Source organism: Schistocerca piceifrons, chromosome 4 (assembly GCF_021461385.2).
Source record: "Schistocerca piceifrons isolate TAMUIC-IGC-003096 chromosome 4, iqSchPice1.1, whole genome shotgun sequence".
NCBI classification, from domain to species: domain Eukaryota; kingdom Metazoa; phylum Arthropoda; class Insecta; order Orthoptera; family Acrididae; genus Schistocerca; species Schistocerca piceifrons.
In genome coordinates, this window is record NC_060141.1 from 827,616,827 (window position 1) to 827,641,676 (window position 24,850).

At 40.7% G+C, this 24,850-nt stretch overlaps 1 protein-coding gene across 2 annotated transcripts in view; it reads left to right on the top strand.

Moving 5' to 3' along the window:
• The window catches only part of LOC124795108 (probable ATP-dependent RNA helicase Dbp73D), a 143,474-nt gene extending 119,088 nt beyond the window's left edge, over positions 1 to 24,386 (top strand). For both annotated transcript variants that reach the window (XM_047258958.1, XM_047258959.1), the window contains 4 exons: positions 1,965 to 2,277; positions 4,310 to 4,475; positions 17,662 to 17,796; positions 24,188 to 24,386. In XM_047258958.1, coding sequence (XP_047114914.1) covers positions 1,965 to 2,277; positions 4,310 to 4,475; positions 17,662 to 17,796; positions 24,188 to 24,313 — 740 coding nt within the window. In that variant the 3' untranslated portion in view covers positions 24,314 to 24,386. The remainder of the gene's footprint in view (positions 1 to 1,964; positions 2,278 to 4,309; positions 4,476 to 17,661; positions 17,797 to 24,187) is intronic.
• The last annotated feature ends 464 nt before the right edge of the window (positions 24,387 to 24,850 follow it).

The window sequence follows — 24,850 nt, forward strand, 5'->3', positions numbered from 1 at the left end:
CTTCACAGAATTATGAAAGAAAAAAAGCTTATTGCTTCCTACATTTTCACTGTGCATGCAGTAAAACTGCCTGACATGTTAATTTATTACTTCTTACTACTAACTGTAATCGTGACACATTTTGCATACAATGTTCACATACAGCACTGGATGAATGCACCTACAAAATTACACTGCTGGCCACCGTAAATGCAACACCCTGAAGGAAGCATCCGAATCAAGTGAAATTTACACCATGGGTTTGCAGCGATGAGATATGCAACTGATTAGAATTTCAGCGCAGATGCACATCACGCGCGCCTGTGGCGCCATCTCATAGTGCCATTTAAGGCTTGGCGATTTCTACGAGTGTATGTTCGGCACGTGTGTTTACCTTGTGGTTGTTTCACAAGATGATCAGTTATGCCTCATAGACAACAGCGAACATCGTTTGATCAAGTATCCGAGTTCGACAGAGGAAGGATAGTGGCTTACCGAGATTGTGGATTATCATACAGAGAAATCGCTAGTCGTGTTGGACGAAACCAAACAACTGTAATGCGGATATGTGACCGTTGGATGCAGGATGGTACGACGGACCGACGTGGTCGATCGCATTCACCTCGGTGCACCACTGCACGTGCTGATAGGCAAATTGTGCGCATGGCAGTGACGGATCGCTCAGTGACATCCCGAACCATAGCACTGCACATTGCGTCTGTAACGCATCATCCAGTGTCTGCGCGTACCATTTGACGCCGTTTACAGCAGAGTGGTCTGTCCACAAGACGTCCATTGCTTCGTCTACCATTGACGCAGAACCACTGACGTCTCCATCGCCAATGATGTGATGACAGACGGATGTGGACGGCAGGATGGAATGACATTGTCTTTACTGACGAGGCACGCTTCTGTCTGCAGCACCACGATGGTCGGATTTGAGTGTGGAGACACCGTGGAGAGAGGATGCTGGACAGCTGCATTATGCACCGCCACACTGGTCTTGCACCGGGTATTATGGTATGGGGCGGTATTGGATATTACTCTCGCACGCCTCTAGTACGCATTGCCGGTACTTTAAATAGCCGGCGCTACATATCCGAGGTGCTGGAGCCAATTGTCCTTCCTTACCTTCAGGGCTCGGCCACAGCCATATTCGAACAGGATAATGCGCGACCACACGTGGCACACATTGTCCAAAGGTTCTTCGTCAATAACCAGATTGAAGTGCTTCCCTGGCCGGCTCGCTCTCCGGATCTTTCGCCGATAGAGAACATGTGGTCCATGGTTGCTCAACAAGTGACCCAGATTACATCCCCAGCTACCACACCAGATGATCTTTGGCAACGTGTGGAAGCTGCTTGGGCTGCTGTACCCCAGGAACACATCCAACGTCTCTTTGACTCAATGCCGAGACGTGTGGCAGCGGTGATCTCCAACAATGGCGGCTACTCTGGCTACTGATTCTGGCAGGAACCACATGTCACTGACGTCTGTAAACGTAATCATTTGATACTTGGTCAACATGTTATCTACAAAATAAATTTTGTTGTGCTACCTCTTGTCTTTCTTGGTGTTGCATTTACGGTGGCCAGCAGTGTATATCGTCAGATGACACTTCGTGAATTGCGTCAGCTCAGGAGCTGTGCTTACTCAAACAGGCAGACACATGAGGGCAGCTGAGGTTATTTCACGTGCAGTAGCTCACTTAATAATCATCTCTATTCATAGCAACACTACTGATATTCCAGCACAGCCAGGGGTAACTGTTGTTGTTTGATAAATGTTAGGCATAATCAAGTAGTGAGTGAAAAGTTTTGTGTAAGTCGCTGTAGATAATAAACTATTTTTTATGTTATTAGTATTTCTTCCTTGTTGTGACATCTATTTTGTTAATCTGATGGATACAGTCTACAAGATAATCAACAATAAATTATTTGTTTGTTATTCTACAACAATATTTAAAATTAATTGTGTATTTTCAGTCCCAGATGAGCCACTGGTTGGAGAATTAAGAGGAGAGTTTATTGGAAAATACACGACACCAGCAGAATTAAAGGAAAAATTCTGTATAGTAACGCCAGAAACTAAGCCGCTGGTTCTGTACTATTTGATCACAAGTCACAGGTGGAAACAAGTGTTATGTTTTGTTGACTCACAGCGGGCAGCACATCGCCTGTCTCTTCTGTTGAAGCATTTGAGCCAGGGAAATCTCACGTGTGCCGAAATGTCATCTGTACTCTGGCGTCAGCAAAGAGATGAAGTCATCAGGAGATTTGTTGATGGTCAGATTGATATGTAAGTTCATGGTATCAGTGCTTGAACATTATATTGGCATTTTTTGTTCTATCAAGTAGTCGCATGCAAAACATTTTGGATAGGAATGTCACCAATATTTTCTTAACTCTTCTTTCAGTTATGTCACAATCAATAAATGAATCCCTGACACTTGGAATGTGTCCACACACACACACACACACACACACACACACACACACACACACAGAGAGAGAGAGAGAGAGAGAGAGAGAGTCCTGGGCCACTTTAGTACCATCTTAAACAAAAGCTTTACTTTCTTGTATTTACTTTTTTATTCTCTGTGCTTTTATGTGTGTTATATTCTTTTTAAATGTGCCATTTAGCAACAGTAATTCAATTAACAAAATTTGTTAATGTTATTTTGATCAAATGCAATCTCTTCATGCTAAAGCCATTTTCCTGGCCACTTTTAAAGAAAACCAGTTGAAACTAATAGAAATTATAAGCCCATGTTTGGGAATTGCTACACATCAGTATTAAAGTATTATTTAATTTTAGTTAATTTGGCAGTTATTTCTGTACAGTGTATTTAAAAAACAAGATTCCAGGTGTCTGCTGTAAAGAAGTATCCACTACGTTTTGGTCATTTGTACATTCACAGTGGAGTTGGGCAGCTATAATTTTGTGGTGGTCTTGGTAAAGAGCAAATTTGTCATCCAGGCCACTACCTTTGTCTCATACCATAAATAGTAAAGAATTTATGCACATAATATCAATAATACTCCAATTATAACTTTACAAAAAGAAGCTCATACCGTGCAGCCTGAACAAGGCAGTGCACCAGCAGTACTAATAGCTGCTTTAACATATGTTAAGGTTTAAACTGTCCTCAGGTCAATATATTTGATAAATGCCAAAGGAGTAGTTACGCTGATTGTGACTACTTATGTTTTGCTTGACAAAAGAATTTGAGTTTCATTCACAGCTTGCAACCACCTTCTCCCGTAACAGTTACACTATCATATTCTTCAATGAAGAAATTAAGAATTCTGAAAATTAAAGTTTCATTATGTGTTTTTCTGTGAACCTCACCCCGTTAGTTGATATTTCAGCATCGGCATCCTGTTTTATGTGGCATATATTTGTGACCAGTGGTATAATGTCAACATTCTTTCCATGCCAAAGTGGAGATCAGGAATCCTTTTTGACATTCATTGAAGAACTGAGCTTCAGTATCTGAGGTTTGATCCCTGATTCATTAGTGGTATAATCTGATTCGTGAATGCTGGGATTTCACGCAGGTTCCAAGTGACAGTTATGGTACACCCATACATGAGCTTTGTACTTGAAGTAAGCACATATCCTGGAAGTTTTGTCTCTTGTTTCCTTTTGTAGAATTTCTCACCATCATCATCAGCCCTGACAACTCACAACAAATGGAATAAAAATTCACTACATATCTCGCTACTATCATGTTTAATACTCATACTGGCTATGACATTCACAGCAGAGCTCTCAGAACGCTATTGAATCAGAGATTGCATGGCACAGGTTCACAGAAGAGCCTAAATTTGATTGCCGTCATTCTTCACTGAAGTTATAATAATCATCCACGTTTCCTTCAATTTGGTCCTGTACAGTTAAGTGCTATGGTGCAGTAATGAACAGTAAGTTTCTAAATGGCAGTAGTGAGAAAATTTTCATACTAGAGTTGAAATCTGTAATACACTTATTTTTTCAACACAGGGAGGTTGAATGACAGCATCCATTTACAATTTGATCTCCAACTGAGAGTTGTATTTTGTCACTGAGGTAGTCGCAGAGTTACGCATTCATATCAGTAAAATTATTACTTGGAACATTTAAAAGGGGTGGGGGACTGCATTTTTACATTTAGCAGTTAACGAGCCATTTCAGTGGTCGATCTACAGCTTCATGTTTGACTACTATGGAGAATAGTGACAGAGTTGACATCATTATTTTAGTGTTAATGACAGTTTCAATAATTATTTGTCAAATTCTATTTCTTGCCAAATATCACTGTAAAAGAGTATGTATTTCATATTTCCAGTCTCATCAGTACTGACGCTCTCGCCCGTGGTATGGATATGCCTAACGTCAAGTATGTGATATCCTATGACCTTCCAAAATACATCAAGAACTATATTCATCGAATAGGGAGAACAGGGCGTGCAGGAAAATCAGGCAAAGCAATTACACTCATCCTTCAAAATCAAGTAAGCAGTTCATTCTAATTGCACTATTGGACTTTCAGCTCAACTTTTGGTTAGTTGTCTGTAAAAGTGTATATATTTTTCTTCATTAAACATTTATTTCTAGTTTTTAAACTGTAATATGGAGACAAGAATTCCATTCATATCGTAACATAGTGCTGGAATGTCCTAAGATTAGACGGCCAGAGTGGCCGAGCAGTTCTAGGCGCTTCAGTCTGGAACTGCGCGACTGCTATGGTCGCAGGTTCGAATCCTGCCTCAGGCATGGATGTGTGTGATGTCCTTAGGTTAGTTAGGTTTAAGTAGTACTAAGTTCTAGGGGACTGATGACCTCAGATGTTAAATGCTCAGAGCCACTTGAACCATTTGTCCTAAAATTACCTTCAGACAGTAGTCTGCTTCAAGCTGAAATGCTTGTGCTTACTACTGCCTGGTAATTACCTTTGCAGGTCTCATATAATCCCCAAATACTCCTCCGCAATAGCACTCTCTGTGCACTGCCTCCCTAGTCACCCCTGCGCTTGTTTCTCCCCCTACCTTACCACCACCACCACCACCACCAACTTCATCCCTATTTCAACAGTGTAAGGAAAACATAGGTTCTAAACATTCTAAACAGTTTTCATGGGTTTTCCGCCGGATCGCATTGTGCAAATTGCACAATATTTCCTTGGACCAACTGTCAGACATCTTCAGGTGGTTCAACCTTGCTTGTGGCTAGGTACAAATGATGGTATCTGCACTTCAACCCCCCACTTCTAGAACACGTGTGCGAAGAATGCGCAGGCGCGAAAATCACGCATGCGCAATGATCTGCAGATAGATGGTGCCACACTCAAACACCCTCTCCCAAAAACTGCAGAGCGGCTCTCCTGCGCATGCACTGTGTGCTGTGTTAACTAACAGTGCAGCCAGCCTTCACTCATTAAAGACCATACTAGACCAACATTATGATGGGTGTGTTATTGAAAAATGTTGATTTCTGTGTCGTGATGTAATAGCAGCCAATGCAGGGTTCCAGTCTGTGCTCAGTTGAAATCCTGCATCCCTGTTGATGAGATTATGGGCTGTACGGATATGTATTGCTTCTTCAATTACGCAGTCCCAATCATTAAGGAAGCAGTACATATCCGTACAGTCGATGATCTCGTCAACAGGGATGTAAAGAGTTTGGTTTATTGTTTGACCCGGAGGAACAAACTCCTGGTGAGCTAATCCTATACTATCAAAGAATGTGATCAACATTGTCTTAGTCCCCGAAGGTTGTCATTTTACTCTTTTCAAGGCTGATGATCCAGGACTCTGTCATTCAACACTTTGACACATCATGTGGTGGTCATACGGGTAGCACCAACGTATATCCCCAGCAGTAATCTTTGACAGAAATGTGGGATCAAGTCTGGCTCTATCCAGTCGTTCTATTGTACAATATACAATAAATAAACATCCACTGTGCGAGAGTGAAGGTATGTAAATACATGCATAATTACAAATTTATATGCTTTGTTTTCATCTGGCAGAGTTTTGCGTAAGTTTCCATTTCCCCAAATTTTCACATAAAATCTTATGACACATCATAACAGTTCTTCTGACATTACACATAAGACTTGGTGGTCTTCTTGCAATAACTGCCTTACACCCTCGACGTTTGCTTCGGTATATGCTCTGGGATAGTTTTGCACTTAATCTCTGCCTTCACGCAAACCTTTTGTGCCACTCAAAAACACGATTTCTTGAAAGTGCTTCACCTGCATATGCTTGCATAATCATTGTCCGCATTTGCTAGAGATTTTCTCGAGCTTAACACAGAACTTAATGTTCACTTTTTGTGCACAGTCAGTATCCATTTTGTCGCAATAACTGGGAAACATCGCCAAGGTAATTTCCAGGATGTGCACAAGAAGATAACATAAAAGCAACATTTGTTCCTTTATAGTATTGCAAACTTGGGGGAAAAGGCTGTCTGGAACTTTTCAGGCAGAGCGAATATACAAGAGTATAAATTTGTAGTTATGCAAGTATTTACATACCTTCACTCTTGCACAGTAGATGTTCATTTACTGTATATTGTACAATAGAACACTAGAGTGTTACAGTAATTGATAAATAATATGACATTTCTGTATTTTTGCTGTGACTTTAAATTTGTTTATTGTTGTATGTACACGAGTAATATTGCCATGTTTATTTCCATTGGATTTCACTTTTTTTGCGTCATATCAATTAGGGAAACCTGTTTGAATTTCCTGTCCAAAATTGTTTTTTCTACGCAATTTTTTGCACTTTAAAATAGTTCCAACAGCTTGAGAAATCTATGAGTGCTGCAAATTGCATAACATTACTTGTGCTTGCAATAGCTTCTTTAGGCATATTAATTTCTGTAGGGACACAATTTTGCTGTCTATACAAGGGCGATGTACTTGAGGACAGTATTATGGAAATGGAAGAGGATGTAGATGAAGATGAAATGGGAGATACGATACTGTGTGAAGAGTTTGACAGAGCACTGGAAGACCTGAGTCGAAACAAGGCCCCGGGAGTAGACAACATTCCGTTAGAACTACTGACGGTCTTGGGAGAGCCAGTCCTGACAAAACTCTACCATCTGGTGAGCAAGATGTACAAGACAGGCAAAATACCCTCAGACTTCAAGAAGAATATAATAATTCCAATCCCAAAGAAAGCAGGTGTTGACAGATGTGAAAATTACTGAACTATCAGTTTAATAAGTCACAGCTGCAAAATACTAACGCGAATTATTTACAGACGAATGGAAAAACTGATAGAAGCCGACCTCGGGGAAGATTAGTTTGGATTCCGTAGAAATGTTGGAACACGTGAGGCAATACTGACCTTACGACTTATCTTAGAAGGAAGATCAAGGAAAGGCAAACCTACGTTTCTATCATTTGTAGACTTAGAGAAAGCTTTTGACAATGTTGACTGGAATACTCTCTTTCAAATTCTAAAGGTGGCAGGGGTAAAATACAGGGAGCGAAAGGCTATTTACAATTTGTACAGAAACCAGATGGCCGTTATAAGAGTCGAGGGACATGAAAGGGAAGCAGTGGTTGGGAAAGGAGTGAGACAGGGTTGTAGCCTCTCCCCGATGTTATTCAATCTGTATATTGAGCAAGCAGTAAAAGAAACAAAAGAAAAATTTGGAGTAGGTATTAAAATCCAGGGAGAAGAAATAAAAACTTTGAGGTTCGCCGATGACATTGTAATTCTGTCAGAGACAGCAAAGGACTTGGAAGAGCAGTTGAACGGAATGGACAGTGTCTTGAAAGGAGGATATAAGATGAACATCAACAAAAGCAAAACGAGGATAGTGGAATGTAGTCGAATTAAGTCGGGTGATGCTGAGGGAACTAGATTAGGAAATGAGACACTTAAAGTAGTAAAGGAGTTTTGCTATTTGGGGAGCAAAATAACTAATGATGGTCGAAGTAGAGAGGCAATGTAGACTGGCAATGGCAAGGAAAGTGTTTCTGAAGAAGAAAAATTTGTTAACATCGAGTATAGATTCTAAGTGTCAGGAGGTCGTTTCTGAAAGTATTTGTATGGAGTGTAGCCCTGTATGGAAGTGAAACATGGACAATAAATAGTTTGGACAAGAAGAGAATAGAAGCTTTTGAAATGTGGTGCTACAGAAGAACGTTGAAGATTAGATGGGTAGATCACGTAACTAATGAGGAGGTATTGAATAGGTTTGGGGAGAAGAGAAGTTTGTGGCACAACTTGAAGAAGGGATCGGTTGGTTGGACATGTCCTGAGGCATCAAGGGATCACAAATTTAACACTGGAGGGCAGTGTGGAGGGTAAAAATCGTAGAGGGAGACCAAGAGATGAATACACTAAGCAGATTCAGAAGGATGTAGGTTGCAGTAGGTACTGGGAGATGAAGCAGCTTGCACAGGATAGATTAGCATGGAGAGCTGCATCAAACCAGTCTCAGGACTGAAGACCACAACAACAACAACACAATTTTGCTCCTCTTCTTCCTTTGTTTCTTCGTTATCACAATTTGTGGTGCGGATTTCTTACAAATCTGTTGCTGAAGTCAAAGTGAGTGATCTGGCAGAAAGTCATCATTTGCAAGGTAGTCATCTGCACTACATGAAATATTTCCCATTTTAATTAATTCAACAGTTGCTACTACATTTTCATGTTCTTCGATGGCCACAGACGTGTCTTGTTCTTGACCTGCAAAGCACTTGGTTTCAGAATGAGATTTTCACCCTGCAGTGGAGTGTGCTCTTCTGATATTCTGTCAGATTAAAACTGTGTGCCAGACTGAGACTTAAACTCAGGAACTTTGCCTTTCGTGGACTAGTGCTCTATCGACTGAATTACCAAAGCACAACTCATGACCTGTCCTCACAGCTTTACTTTCACTAGTACCTGATCTCCTACCTTCCAAACTTCACAGAAGCTCTCCTGCGAAACTTGCAACACTAGCACTCCTGGTAGAAAGGATTTTGTGGAGACATGACTTAGTTAGCCACATCCTGAGGGGTGTTTCTCAAATGAGATTTTCAGTGGAGTGTGTGCTGATATGAAACTTCACGGCAGGTTAAAACTTCATGCTGGACCTAGACTCGAACTGGGGACCTTTGTCTTTCGCGAGCAAGAGCTCTATCAACTGTGGCACCCGAGAATACACACTTCGCTGCAGATCGAAAAGATTCAGGAACCATATCCAAGCTGTGGGTAAGCCATGTCTCTGCAATTTCCTTTCTTCCAGGAGTGCTAGTCTTGCAGGTTTTGCAGCAGAGCTTCTGTGATCGTTGGAAGATAGGAGATGAGGTACTGGCAGAAGTAAAGCTTGTAAGGATGGGTTGTGAGACATGCTTGGGTAGCTCAGTTGGTAGAGCACTTGCCCTCAAAAGGCAAAGGCCCCAAGTTCGAGTGTTGGTCCGGCACACAGTTTTAATCTGCACAGGAAGTTTCACTTCATTACAGTTTTGGGCTTTATTTCCCATACTGCCAAGCTAATCCAATTTACTACAATCAGGACAGAAACCGACCACACAAGAACAAATGCACTTTCAACTTCTTAAACACGAGGAATGAGAGACTGTATCAGTAATCTCCTGTAATGGGACTGGAATATGTAAATAACTATCTAGTCCATGAGTTGTGAGAGCCTAATTGGACCTGGTGGTAACCAAGCCAATATCACGTCTGATTACTTGATTTTTGGGCAGCAGATGGCATTTTCTAGAAAAAGAACAACTTGGCAGTTTCCATTTTTTCAGTTTGGTATTGAAACAGCCCAACCATTCTTCCATAAGACTGCTCACCATCCATTCCTTTTTATTACTTCGTAATGTGACTAAAAGCTTATTGACATCTGATGTGGGTTTGTTTTTTTAATGCAGTTTTGCTGCCTTTCCAATCACCAGTGGCTTCTCCATTTCACCTAATATGTTTCCACACAGCAGTACAGTGTGTCTTTCATAGGACATTAGTCCAATGATGCACTTTTTACCTCGAATAGCTAGAGATTTTGAAGACAGTGCACAATAAAACAGTCCTGTTTTATTGACATTGAATATGTCTTTCTGGTCATAATTCACAATTACGTTCTAGAGTATTATCTTCCACTCTGTTGCTACACTTTCCTGCAAATCGTTAGCTTTCCCGCACACTTCATTCCACACAATGTTGAAACAATCCAGCCATCCTGTGGATGCCTTAAAGTCCATACTTCCAAGCTCTGTAGTGACTTGTAGAGCTTCACTCTGCATCATGGGTCCAGAAAAGATAGACTTTTTCCTCTTACACTTGCGAACTATTCCCATTCTCTCTCATTAATTTATTCATTTCCCATCTTTGCCTTTCTTTTCATTTCCCCATCCCCTTTCATCCATTTATCCTGTGTCTTACCTTTGTTTTTTAAAGTATGAAAAATTTGCAATTTACCACCTTTGAAACACAACATTATTTCACACACAGAGGGTTTGTCTTTCTCACTTGCCTCAAATACCTTAACCTTTTCGTTAAATTTCAGTGACACATATGTTTTGTTCAACACCACTTTATCACATAAAAGTGCTACTATTCAATTGAAAGTGGCAGAAAGTAATGCAGGTAGTGCAAAGTAATGCAGGTAGTGCATTTCTTTCAAATGTTTGACGTTGGCGAGTAAGACCATTGCTTAACATTACAGCACCCAACTCTTTCATAGCACAGATTGCAGCAGTGTGTTCATGGGTGCCCAACAATGTTCCAGTGTGCACCCAAGCATGTCAGTAATAATTGGAAACAAAAGATGCTGACAAACAGAGTGCTCATGAACAAATCATTGCCTCTGATGTCTCAACGCTGCATGTCACTTGTGTGTTGTTGCACAGAGCGTTGCAGTTTTCTGTCCATATCAGCAGCTCTGCATCAGCCCAAATCTCTCTTCTTGGTTTTGTGCCACTCAACAGCATTGTCAGGCTATACAATCTTTGTGTTAAAAGTAGCATCCTTGTATAGTCATGAATAACCGATGTACACTGTAATAAAATTGAAATTGGATCCTTCTATTACTCACCAGACTTACCTCCTTATGTAACCAAAAACTTTAAAGAAAATCTCAGTTCGCTTCTACATATGCTCCCCAGTCGTACTGTAATCATCAGTGGAGACTTCAATATCCAACAATCAATTAGGGAAATTACAGTTTTGTTAGTGGTGGACGTGATAAAACATCCTATGAAACATTACTAAAGGCACACAGTTCGGAACCCCACTCATGACTGAGTTGCGGCAGTTCTTAGCACACTGAACTTGTGGGAGGATGACAGTTCAAACCTGCGTCTGGCCATCCAGTTTCAGGTTTTCAGTGATTTCCCTGAATCGCTCTAGCAAAAGCCAGGATGGTTCCTTTGAAAGGGCACTGCTGATATCCTTCCTCGTCCTTGACACAATCCAAGCTTGTGCTCTAATGATGTCAATGTCGACGAGATGTTAAACCCAATCTTGCTTTCTTGTTTTTTCACTCATGATGGAAATGTATTGGACTTGACACAGTTGTGGCAACAAGAGACTTAGGCATACTGGTGCACAGAGCATGTGAAATCTCAGACCATGGCAGCTTAGCAGCTAAATTGCACCACTTTCAGGCTGTGGTCTGTACAAACAGTTAACAACCGCTGCCAGATGAAACGTGAAAAACCGAAGAAGCCGAGACCACAGCCTGCAGAGGACGAAGACAAACTGTCTGCCACTGTGATAATACCATACATTGGGAACACATTAGCAGAGAGCTGCAGAACACTCCAAAATTACATGTCAGGTGCGTGTTTCACCCTCCGTCCAAGACGGAAACTTTTATTAGTGTCAGTCAAGGATGACTTAGGACTCCAGGTACCGGCAGTTTACCACATCCCTTGCCAGTGCAAAAATATATGTAGGCCTGACCATCTGGAGAGTACAGGGGAGATGCACAAAGCAGAAACACCACATAGACAACATACAGCCAACAAAGTCCACCGTGGCAGAACAATGCATCTCCCATGGACATGACATGAACTGCGATGGCATAAAGGTGTTGCAGCAGTCGAATACCTTCTGGGATTGTACTCTTAAAAAGGCAATGGAGATCAAAGTGTAAGACGAGCTAATAAATAAGGACAGTGGCTTTCAGTTAAGCAAGGCTTAGGATCCAGCCTTGAGTACGATCAAATCAAATTGGCATTCTACACGGAAATCCGATCTCATCAGGATGTCTGAAGAAGACGCAGTGTCACCTCAGCGGCTGAGATCTGCACGTGGCCATGACCACGAAAAGGTTGTGGTTCATGATGTGTCGTGGAGTGCCGCACTTCCCCCACCACCCAGCGCCATGCCTCCCCCACCACCTGCCACGGACTGCATGGAGGCACCGAGACGGTGGTTGCGGAGGGGCGGGGTGGGGGTGGATAAAGACTAATCAAACAGTCAAACAGTGGAATATCTAGTATGGAATGTAACAATATTATGAAAAGGAAAGTTGCTACTCACCAAATAGTGAAAAAAATGAAATGATCGTATGGCATTGCTGGCTGGGAAGCCCCATTCGGGGAATTTCGGACACCGAGTGCGACTCTTATTTCAGTCAACGCCACATTGGGCAACTCGCTTGCTGATGATGAGGATGAAATGGTGATACGGACAACACAACACTCAGTCCGCAAGTGGGGAAAATCTCCAACTTGGCCGGGAATCAAACCCAGGCCCGCTGCATGGGAGGCAAGCACGTAGCCACTTAGCTAAGCAGGCAGACACAGACAGGCACAACAAAAAAGACTGCCACAAATAAAGCTTTCGTCCATTAAGGCCTTCGTCAACAATAAACACACACACAACTTGTAACCGCAAGTGGCCAAAAGCTTTATTTGTGGAGGTAAAGACTATGCAGAGTCAGCATCCATCAGAGGTCAATCAGTCTCCAGGAACACTTGAAGATGACAAGAAGTCAGCTTGCTGAAATATCTCACCTGTGAACACCACCATCCTGCTGAATACCAACAGAATATTCAAGATTTTTGTACACCAGGAAAACTTAAAATCAAAAAAACTGTTACTCCAACTTCATTGTTGTTGTGGTCTTCAGTCCTGAGACTGGTTTGATGCAGCTCTCCATGCTACTCTATCCTGTGCAAGCTTCTTCATCTCCCAGTACCTGCTTAGTGTATTCATCTCTTGGTCTCCCTCTACGATTTTTACCCTCCACACTGCCCTCCAATGCTAAATTTGTGATCCCTTGATGCCTCAAAACATGTCCTACCAACCGATCCCTTCTTCTAGTCAAGTTGTGCCACAAACTTCTCTTCTCCCCAATCCTATTCAATACCTCCTCGTTAGTTACGTGATCTACCCACCTTATCTTCAGCATTCTTCTGTAACGCCACATTTCGAAAGCTTCTATTCTCTTCTTGTCCATACTAGTTATCATCCATGTTTCAGTTCCATACATGGCTACACTCCATACAAATACTTTCAGCAACGACTTCCTGACACTTAGAATCTATACTCGATGTTAACAAATTTCTCTTCTTCAGAAACAATTTCCTTGCCATTGCCAGTCTACATTTTATATCCTCTCTACTTCGATCATCATCAGTTATTAGCTCCCCAAATAGCAAAACTCCTTTACTACTTTAAGTGTCTCATTTCCTAATCTAATTCCCTCAGCATAACCCGATTTAATTTGACTACGTTCCATTATCCTCGTTTTGCTTTTGTTGATGTTCATCTTATATCCTCCTATCAAGACACTGTCCATTCCGTTCAACTGCTCTTCCAAGTCCTTTGCTGTCTCTGACAGAATTACAATGTCATCGGCGAACCTCAAAGTTTTTACTTCTTCTCCATGAATTTTAATACCTACTCCGAATTTTTCTTTTGTTTCCTTTACTGCTTGCTCAATATACAGATTGAATAACATCGGGGAGAGGCTACAACCCTGTCTCACTCCTTTCCCAACCACTGCTTCCCTTTCATGCCCCCTCGACTCTTATAACTGCCATCTGGTTTCTGTACAAATTGTAAATAGCCTTTCGCTCCCTGTATTTTACCCCTGCCACCTTTAGAATGTGAAAGAGAGTATTCCAGTCAACATTGTCAAAAGCTTTCTCTAAGTCTCCAAATGCTAGAAACATAGGTTTGCCTTTTCATAATCTTTCTTCTAAGATAAGTCGTAAGGTTAGTATTGCCTCACGTGTTTCAACATTTCTACGGAATCCAAACTAATCTTCCCCGAGGTCCGCTTCTACCAGTTTTTCCATTCGTCTGTAAAGAATTCGTGTTAGTATTTTGCAGCTGTGACTTATTAAACTGATAGTTCGGTAATTTTCACATCTGTCAACACATGCTTTCTTTGGGATTGGAATTATTATATTCTTCTTGAAGTCTGAGGGTATTTCACCTGTCTCATACATCTTGGTCACCAGATGGTAGAGTTTTGTCAGGACTGGCTCTCCCTAGGCCGTCAGTAGTTCTAACAGAATGTTGTCTACTCCCGGGGCCTTGTTTCGACTCAGGTCTTTCAGTGCTCTGTCAAACTCTTCACGCAGTATCGTATCTCCCATTTCATCTTCATCTACATCCTCTTCCATTTCCATAATATTGTCCTCAAGGACATCGCCCTTGTATAAACCCTCTATATACTCCTTCCACCTTTCTGCCTTCCCTTCTTTGCTTAGAACTGGGTTGCCATCTGAGCTCTTGATATTCATACAAGTGGTTCTCTTCTCTCCAAAGGTCTCTTTAATTTTCCTGTAGGCAGTATGTATCTTACCCCTAGTGAGACAAGCCTCTACATCCTTACATTTGTCCTCTAGCCATCCCTGCTTAGCCATTTTGCACTTCCTGTCGATCTCATTTTTGAGACGTTTGTATTCCTTTTTGCCTGCTTCATTTACTGCATTTTTATATTTTCTCCTTTCATCAATTAAATTCAATATTTCTTCTGTTACCCAAGGATTTCTATTAGCCCTCGTCTTTTTACCTACTTGATCTTCTGCTGCTTTCACTACTTCATCCCTCAGAGCTACCCATTCTTCTTCTACTGTATTTCTTTCCCCCATTCCTGTCAATTGTTCCCTTATGCTCTCCCTGAAACTCTCTACAACGTCTCGTTCTTTCAGTTTATCCAGGTCCCATCTCCTTAAATTCCCACCTTTTTGCAGTTTCTTCAGTTTCAATCTGCAGTTCATAACCAAGAGGTTGTGGTCAGAATCCATATCTGCCCCTGGAAATGTCTTACAGTTTAAAACCTGGTTCCTAAATCTCTGTCTTACCATTATATAATCTATCTGATACCTTTTAGTATCTCCAGGATTCTTCCAGGTATACAACCAACTTCATTGGTGATGCAAAATATTAAGACCTTGCTGCAGTATTTATACGTTGTCCAAGAGCATTGTCCACTTCTCGACGTTTTTTCTTCAATATCGCATGGTCCAGGAAAATGACTAATTTCTCAGGTATATCAGACTCTATTTTTTGAAAATTATTATCTGATGATTGAGGATAGTATGTTGCCTAATAGATCTTGGAATGAGTATCCTGTATAGTGATTGCTGATGTTATCTTTACAATACACCAACATTATTCGGTCTTGCTTCCCCCCCCCCCCCCTCCCCCCCCCCCCTTATCCCACTAGTCAGCCAACCGGGCTGTCCATTACTGCTAGTACCCCGTTTAGAATGTTCTAATGGAAAGCAACTCTCAAAGAGCATGAGAAATGTGTTATGGAAAGCATTGTATTTATCATCTATATTATCGGCACTATAAACATCTTGCCACTCTTGTTCCTTGACAAGTTTTGAAAAACTCTCTATTGCTGTTGGATTAACTTTCCTACGTATTTTGTAATTAAATACGACATTGGTTAGAGTATAAAAACCTTTTAGTGTTAAAATTTGTGCATCATGGTCTGAAAGGCCATTCACCCTTTTACTAACAGAATGCCCGTCTAGTAATGAAGAATGAATAAAAATATTGTCTCTGACTGTGCTACTGTTCCCCTGCACCCTAGTTGGAAAAAACAGTTTGCATCAGATCATATGAATTTAGGAGATCTACCAACATCTTTTTTCTTGCACAGTGATATACAAAATTAATATTGAAGTCACACATAGAACTACTTTCTGGTACTTCCTACAAAGTGAATCAAGAACCCTCTCTAGCTTAAGCAAGAATGCTCTGAAGTCGGAGTTAGGGGAGCTATAAACAACAGCAAATAGAAGTTTAGTTTCACTAAATTCAACTAATGCTGCACAACTTTCAAATATCTGTTCAGTGCAGTGTTGTGATACGTCTATGGTCTCAAATGAAATACTGTTTTTTATGTACAGAGCCACTCCCCCACTCCGCAAGGAACTCCTAGAGAAACAGCCAGCTAATCTGTAGTCTGGTAAAGGAAGCCTCTAAATTATCAAATTATTTAAGTGGTGCTCAGATATACCAATAATTTCAGAGTTAGCATCTATTAGCAGTTCACTAACTTTATCTCTAATACCTCTTATATTTTGATGAAATATGCTAATTCCTTCTCTACTTGGAAACATTACATCCTCTGGAGGTGAGCCCTTAGTTAGTCACTTCCTTTAAGCGGGTATACCTATCAGCTGACTTCAGTCTAAAAAAGGTGCAGCTCTAACACCAACTACTACAGGAATTTTTCCATGAGTGACACCACTACCAGCATCACCACCACCCACTACACTGTCACCCATAAGCTTAGCCAGCCTCCCCTTCCTATACACCTATTGAGGTGCAGGCCATGCCTAGTGAAACCCCATCTACTGATAGACCCAACTGGCACCACTGAGCTGTGATCCATGCCCTCCTCCGTCAGTGCCCTCCACAGCCCCCACATTAATGTGCCTGACAGCCTCATTAAGGTGAGGCCGATCATGACGCTTTGTCCACAGTTTTGAACTTCAGCAGATGTCAACAATGAAGCTAGCAGACTTGCAGCATCTGTTAAACTACTTGCCCAAATTTGCGGGAGTGACCATAGTAGAATATAGGGCACACCTCGCTGCCTCTGCAGGAAGAGGAAGTATAGGTGCACTTTGAAAATTTGAGGGATATTAATTAATTAATTAATTAATTAGTCAGTTAATGCAGCATTGAAAGATGTTTGAAATTGGTGCATGTTGTACTTTCCTTTACATCTCATAACCTCACTGTGAGAGTATAGGACGATTTGTGACTGGGTGTGAGACCAGTAGAGAGTGATGAGAAGCTGCACCAATCCCCCATGGAATTATATGCCTCAGTATTCAACCTTGAAAAGATTGACAGACCCTTGAGAGTATGTCACTGTCCATTGACATGTAGTTTACTCCTCCAGGAAGAAGACTGTTCGTAATCTATAAGCCTCATTTTATTTTGTCAAAAGTGGTTATCTCCTTGTTTTCCCTCTATTTTAACTATCGCCAAGCTAAATGGAGCACACACTTTTTATTTATTGTTTATAATTCATTATTGTCCAATTTTTCTAAATTTTTCAAGATTATGGCTTAGTGTGATACTTGTAAATGAGCATCCAGTCACAAATTTACGGATTATTACTTTTAGTTTCTGTTCTATTAAGCTATTTTCAGTCTGATAAACTATAAGAATCCTATCTTATATGTTAATCCAATACATTTCATACCTTCTTTCCCACTGTAATAGGTTTGCAAATAAATGTGTTTTTCAGGTTTCCACCTTTCAAGATATGTTAAAGACTGCAGGGAAGAATTCTGTGCGTGAGTTGGTCGTGTCTGAAGACACACTACTGCCATTTGAAGAACAATATAAATCAGCTCTGGGGCAACTGAAGCAGGATATGGAGGTGAGTGTTGATTCTGAATTATTTGTCAATGTTGTTTCTCGAGATAATGTACTGTACCCCTCACCACCAGGAAAAACTACACTAATAGTGTGGTGTCACCGTCAGACACCACACTTGCTAGGTGGTAGCCTTTAAATCGGCCGCGGTCCAGTAGTATACGGCGGACCCGCGTGTCGCCACTATCAGTGATTGCAGACCGAGCGCCGCCACACGGCAGGTCTAGAGAGACGTACTAGCACTCGCCCCAGTTGTACGGACGACTTTGCTAGTGACTACACGGACGGAGACACTCTCATTTGCCGAGAATATAGATTGCATAGCCTTCAGCTAAGTCAATGGCTACGACCTAGCAAGGCGCCATTAACAGTATATTGCATGTATCTAAAGAGTCTAACTTGTATCGCCAAGAGCAATGTTCACCAATTGTGGGTTAAAGTTAAGTATTCCCGCAGCTACGTACTTTTCTTTATAGCATTCATTACGTATCCTGTTTCAGACCTCACGCCAGCCTGCGTGAGTTTAAGCGCGTGCCTTTCGGTTACCCGTCACTGTGGACTGGCTGTCTTGTCAGTCCACAACAAATACCATGTAACATCAACTACAGCCTCAGGAAGAGTGTACACGCTGTATACAGCTGAAGCCACTCTTTGATGGTTAGATAATGTAAAGCTACAGAACCATGGGGATAGCAAGTACCGTGTTTCACACACTGTTCCAAACAGTCTTGACATTTTTTGTGAGATCGAGATCGGGTGACTTAGTAAGTCAGTCAAGAGGCCTCATGTGTTCATCAAACCAGGAATGTGTGTCTGCGGCCCTGCAAACGTGACTGTTATCATCTCAGAACACATTCTCATCATAAAGCTGTAAAAAAAAGGTCGACACTTGGTTTTTGATAATGTCAAAATAGACACTGTGGTTCATGGCTGCGGTAATCTTAACGAGTGGACACATGTTGTTCCATGTAGAATGCCACCGAGACATCTCGAAGCCATCTGTGACTGAACTACTCCGTCCACACATTACATATTAAATGCCTCATTTGGGCGTCTGTGCACTCAGTAAATTACATGATTTGAAAAGAGACAGTATCGTGACTCGTCGCACTGTACCGCATGGTTCTATCAGCTGGTGTTCAGTTTCTGTCATTTGACCCACTGAAGAGGTGAAGCATTATGTGCTGCTGTCAGCAATGGCCTTTCATAAGGTACCTGACTCCAGATTTCCAGTGCAAATTCCCGCACTGCGCCCCCTTTAGCTCCTGATTTCAGACATAGAACTTCAAACGGCAATGGCATCTTTCTTCCGTAGACCACCTCGAACGGTGGCATTTTGACCCCCGAATGTATTTTAGTGTTATAACTCGATACCACATATGGAAGATAAATGTCCCAGTTATCATGGTTCCCATTGACATTGTACTCGCTCTGTTCTCCCATTCGCCTGCTGATGAAATGGACTAGTCTATAATTTTTTAATCCTCAATAGGCGACACAACTGTAACATTAAGTCATACATGAAGTTCATTCCCTGATCTGTAATTATGGTATCAGGCACCCCAAACTTCAGTAACCAGTTATTGATTAAAGCTTGTGCTACTGTACTTGCCTGTTGGTCTGGTATTGCGACCATGGCTAGAAACCGCGAAAAGTGATCAATTATAGTTAAAACGTAACAATTCCCTGACGGTGTTTTGTTGTATGGCTCACAAATATCTAGCCCGATAAACTCAAATGTTTTCGAAGCCTGTGGTAACCGTTGCAATTAAATTCTTGCACACATCACATCCGCTAACTGCACACGCGACACACAATTTGCTTCGTATTGCTCCAAATCGTTCTACTACTCGTCTTCCCGTTGCTTGACGACCACCATGCCCTGAGAGCACAGGTCATGGGCCTGCTTTAGGACTTCCTCTCTCAAACTGGTCCGTACCTGGTAACTCTACATAACAAATTTCCCTCCACAATGAAATGTGGTTGAGTTCTAAAACCCTGGCACCCCTCCTTCTCTGCTTGTGCCCTTTGCCATTCTGAGACACTCTTACCCATTACTTCTAGTGCATCTAATTTGCGTCTTAAAGCATCTGCATTCCCGTATTTCTTCCCTGGCTTATAAATTACTTCAAAGTAAAATTAACTTAATTTTAGAGCCCACTGTGTTAATCGACGAAGGATCGTTGAGTCGCAGTAACCATCTCAACACCGCATGATCCGTGACGACCTTAAACTTCCTACCATAAAGATAACAACGTAAATATGTTACTCCATGTATTACAGCCAGCATCTCCTTTTCCATTGTGGAATAATTCTGCTCTGCCATATTTGACTGTCTAGAAGCATACGCCACTGGATGCTCCTGTCCATTCACCATTTGCCCCAAAACACATCCTACTGTGGCATTTGAAGCATCACAAGATAAGATGAAATCTTCTTCAAAATTGGGAAACACCAACACTGGACCAGAAACTAATCCCGTCCAATTCATCGAAAGCTTCCTGACATTCCTCTGCCCATTGAAATCTAACCCTTTTCTTTAAAAGCTTTGTCAATGGCTCGGCTATTTTAGCAAATCTTTTCAAATTTACGATGATATGAACATAACCCAATATATGATTGTAATTGCTTCATTGTATGTGGTGTCGGGAAGTTTTGAACTGCGTCTGTTAACCGAGGATAGGTTTGAACCCCTTGTTCACTAATTACGTGATCTAAGTATTTGAACTGTGTCTGCGCAAACTTACATTTTTCTAAACTTAATGTTAACCATGCTGGCCACAGTCTTCTAAAGACTTCTCTTAAACGTGATACATGTTCTGGTATATCCTTCAAAAATACTATAATGTCATCTAGGTAAACCATACATCTCTTTGGTTTCAATCCCCTTAAAATCCCGTCTAATAATTGCCGAAAAGTTGCCAGTGCTTTCTTCAACCCAAACAGCATACGTATATACTGATATTGTCCCCCAAGAACAGTAAAAGCTGTCTTTGCCGTATCCTCTGGCGCTACTTCCAACTAATGGTATCCACTCTGTAAATACATTGTTGTAAAATACTTACATTGTCCCAGATTGTCCATTGTGTCCATGATATTTGGAATCGGATATGCGTCCGAAATGGTTTTCGCATTCAGAAACCTACTTGATATGGACTACCGCTATGTTCTATGATCCCATCCCGTAGTTGGTTCTATAAACTCCTCTAGTAGCGGTTGCATATGATGTGCTATCCTATATGGTTTCATAAACACTGGTGTATTATCCTCCGTTGGTATGTGATGCTTTGTAATCAGTATTGCTGGTAACTTACCCTCTGTTCCAAGTAAATTGCTAAATGTCAGTAATAATTCCTCCCACGCAACCCTGTCGTCTCCCTGCAAATGCTGTAATTTCCCCTTAATTGCGCTGATGTTTGGAAGTGCATGAAATAAATGTAAGGCATGCCAATAAACAATATTAAATATTATCTTAAAAGGGTCAGTATGACCACTCAGTGCATTAAGGGTGAAACCTTGAAACCTGTAAAGAATCATAATCAGTTTTTTCATTATAATGAAAGTAAGTTTCAGATGACTAAAACTCATAAAAGGAAGTGTTGTTCCAGTCATTCTGTGAAACTTAACTATCACTTAACAAAAATTATTCTGACCCATCTGGGCGTACTGATATTTAGGGAGTGACAAAGTTTTTCTTTGGTGAGTTCATTCATCAATGGAAAATCATACATGTATGAGGACAGATCAATAAATACCTACCAAAGAAGGACTGCTCTGAACAGCAGATAGGAAACATAGGTGGAAATCCCCACCTCAGAACTAACACATCGATTGTCTCAAGAAAAGACAGCAGAGCATTTTTGTATCTCATTTGTATGAGTTGTTAGCTCGTGCGGAGGACATTATGCAAAAATTAAGTGATTTTCCATTCCACTACATGCCCACTGGTCACTGTTTGGTGAATTGAAGCCTATCCTCATATACGAGGGCATGCTGAAGAGTAATGCCTCCAATTTTTTTATTCTGTTCTCATTATCTGTTGAGGCTATACTCGTCATTCATATTACTCAGTTGACTTTCCCACCTCGCTGGCGTAAGTTGCAACCCTCTGCCGCTAGAGGGCTCCGAATTATACTGTGTAACTTGGCGGTATGTTATGTAACCGTGTCGGTGTGTGAGAAACAGCGTGTTGTAAACGAGTTTCGATTTCGAAGAGCCTTTCTACACGTGGAGAACCCTCTCCTTCAGCATGACAGTACCAGACCACATACTAGTGCTGCTGTATCTGCAGTAATCCGATGCCTCAGCTTCACTTTCATTGATAATCTCCTGTAGAGTCCTGTCTTGGTCCCATCCAATTTTCATCCATTTCCAAAAATTAAAGAACACCATTGAGGACTTCACTTTGATAGTGATGAAGCAGTGCAAGCAGAGGTGACATTGTGGCTCCATTTACAAAGTCAAACATTCTACAGTGACTATGTCAACGAACTGGTCTCTTGTTGGGAGAAATTTGTTTGGCATACAGTGTTGCTGTGTGGAGAAGTGAATATGTAGATGTGAAGAATAAAGATGATGGTAACAAAGTTAGTTTTATTTAAAAAAGCTCATAAGAATTCTCAAATTAAAAATTTGGAGGCATTACTTTTCAGCACATCCTCATACATATTATTTGATCAAGATAAAGATTTTAACCGAAATTCAGTTTTCTCCATTACAGTCAGTAAGGAAAAAACAGAACAGATCTCCAGGAAAATTTTGAGTACATCATAATGTAATTTTGTCACTAGAAAAACATGAAAATATATCTAAAAACAAAGATGATGTAACTTACCACACGAAAGCATTGGTATGTTGATAGACACACAAACAAACACACACACAAAATTCAAGCTTTCGCAACCCACGGTTGCTTCATCAGGAAAGAAGGAAGGAGAGGGAAAGACGAAAGGATGTGGGTTTTAAGGGAGAGGGTAAGGAGTCATTCCAATCCTGGGAGCGGAAAGACTTACCTTAGGGGGAAAAAAGGACAGGTGTACACTCGCGCGCGCGCGCACACACACACACACACATACATATCCATCCGCACATATACAGACACAAGCAGACATATGTAAAGGCTCGACTGACATCTCTGCCCAAACTCTTTGCCTTTACATGACTCCTTACCCTCTCCCTTAAAACCCACATCCTTTCATCTTTCCCTCTCCTTCCCTCTTTCCCAATGAAGCAACTGTGGGTTGCGAAAGCTTGAATTTTGTGTGTGTGTTTGTGTTTGTTTGTGTGTCTATCAACATACCAATGCTTTCGTTTGGTAAGTTACATCATCTTTGTTTTTAGATATATTTTTCCCACGTGGAATGTTTCCCTCTATTATATTCATATCATTAAAGAAAAACATGAAAAAATAGACAAGAGTCAAGTGTCATGTTGACAGTTGATACAAGCAACATAAGAAACTTGTGTATTCCATTGAACATGCAAATTGCTATCTCAAAATTGTGCTGCTTTTTGTTGAATGGTAGTTAGCCACCATGACAACATATACATCTCTGGCATGTAGCCTTTACCATCCACAGCAAATATTTCACCAAATGGTCTTAAATTGGTAGTTGAATTTAATATTGTTTCATCATAAACTAAAAGTTATCATGAACATAAATTATGTAGTGCATATAAGTGACTGGAAAGAGCCATTATTTTTTTTTAATTGTGACTGATAAAACAACCGCAAATGTAAATATCTTGGATTATATGTCGAGAGAGATCTGAATTGGAATGATCATATAAAACTAACTGTTGGAAAAGCAGATGTCATATCAAGAGTCATTGGAAGAATCCGAAGGAAACGTAGTTGACCCGCAAATGAGGTTTCTTACAAAAATGTCCATTCTTGAATGTTGCTCATCAATTGGGGTCATTGTCAGATAGGATTAATAGAGGAGCTAAAAGAAGAGCATAAAATTCTGTCAGGGATCATTTCATAATAAGAGCAGGGTTGCTCATCAAACACGACAAAAGATGTGTACTATAAAAATTCAAGGTTTGTGAAATTCAAAAAGAGAGGCCCCCCCCCCCCCCCCCCCCACACACACACACACACACACACACACACACACACACACACACACACACCTTGCAAAATGGCAATGAGTGGAAAATCAAGGAATTTCAAGCTCATACAGAATCTTAACTGACAATCATTCTCCTTCTCACCATATACAGATGTAATAGGTAAGGAGAGATGTTAGTGGTACCTGAAGTACCTCTGCCACACACCAAAGGGTGGCTTGTAAATTATAGATGTGTTAAAAATATCCCGTGTAACATCACTCTGTTTTAGGTGACATGAGTTTACTATTCTTGACTTTTTCAACATTTATTCTTTCTTATAGGATGAGAGGAATAGTCTCCTGCAAAAAATGAAGGAGAAGAAAACAAAAAAAGTTATGGCACCAAGAAGAAAGAAGTTAAAACTCAAACAATTCAAACCAAGAAAGGTGATGAGTACCAAGACCTAAGTATAATGATTGTTCATAATATGTTGTATGTTTGCATGTTATTACTATTAAATTTTATATTTTTTTCTCTGTTGCTTTATTTCTTTTTTCCCTTAAATATCTTCATGAATTTTAGTTTTGTAGGATGTAACAAACTTATTGAAATTACAACAAGCTTGTTATCACTTTTTTATGAAGTTCAAAATTTTCAGCATTCAATATTAGGTTTCAGTCCATCTCTGTTTTTTTCTACAGTAGTTAGACAAATTATCAATTTCTCTTTTGGCTTACTTGCGTTTAGACTCCATTTCAAGGTACTGGGAGAATTTCATTTAATATTCAGTGATCTCTTTTTCTTTTTATATAAAGTTCTCAACAGAAGGAAAAGACACACAATAATCATGCTGAAAGTTTCGAGAAATTCTTGTAAATTACTGCTTTCCAAAAATTTAAGTGTTTTTAAAGTATTGTCCTTCATTCTGCATGTGCCAGTGCCACCTATCAAATCTGTTAGTGGAAGCTCAAAGATGTGATTTCTTGGGTAAGATACAGACACTT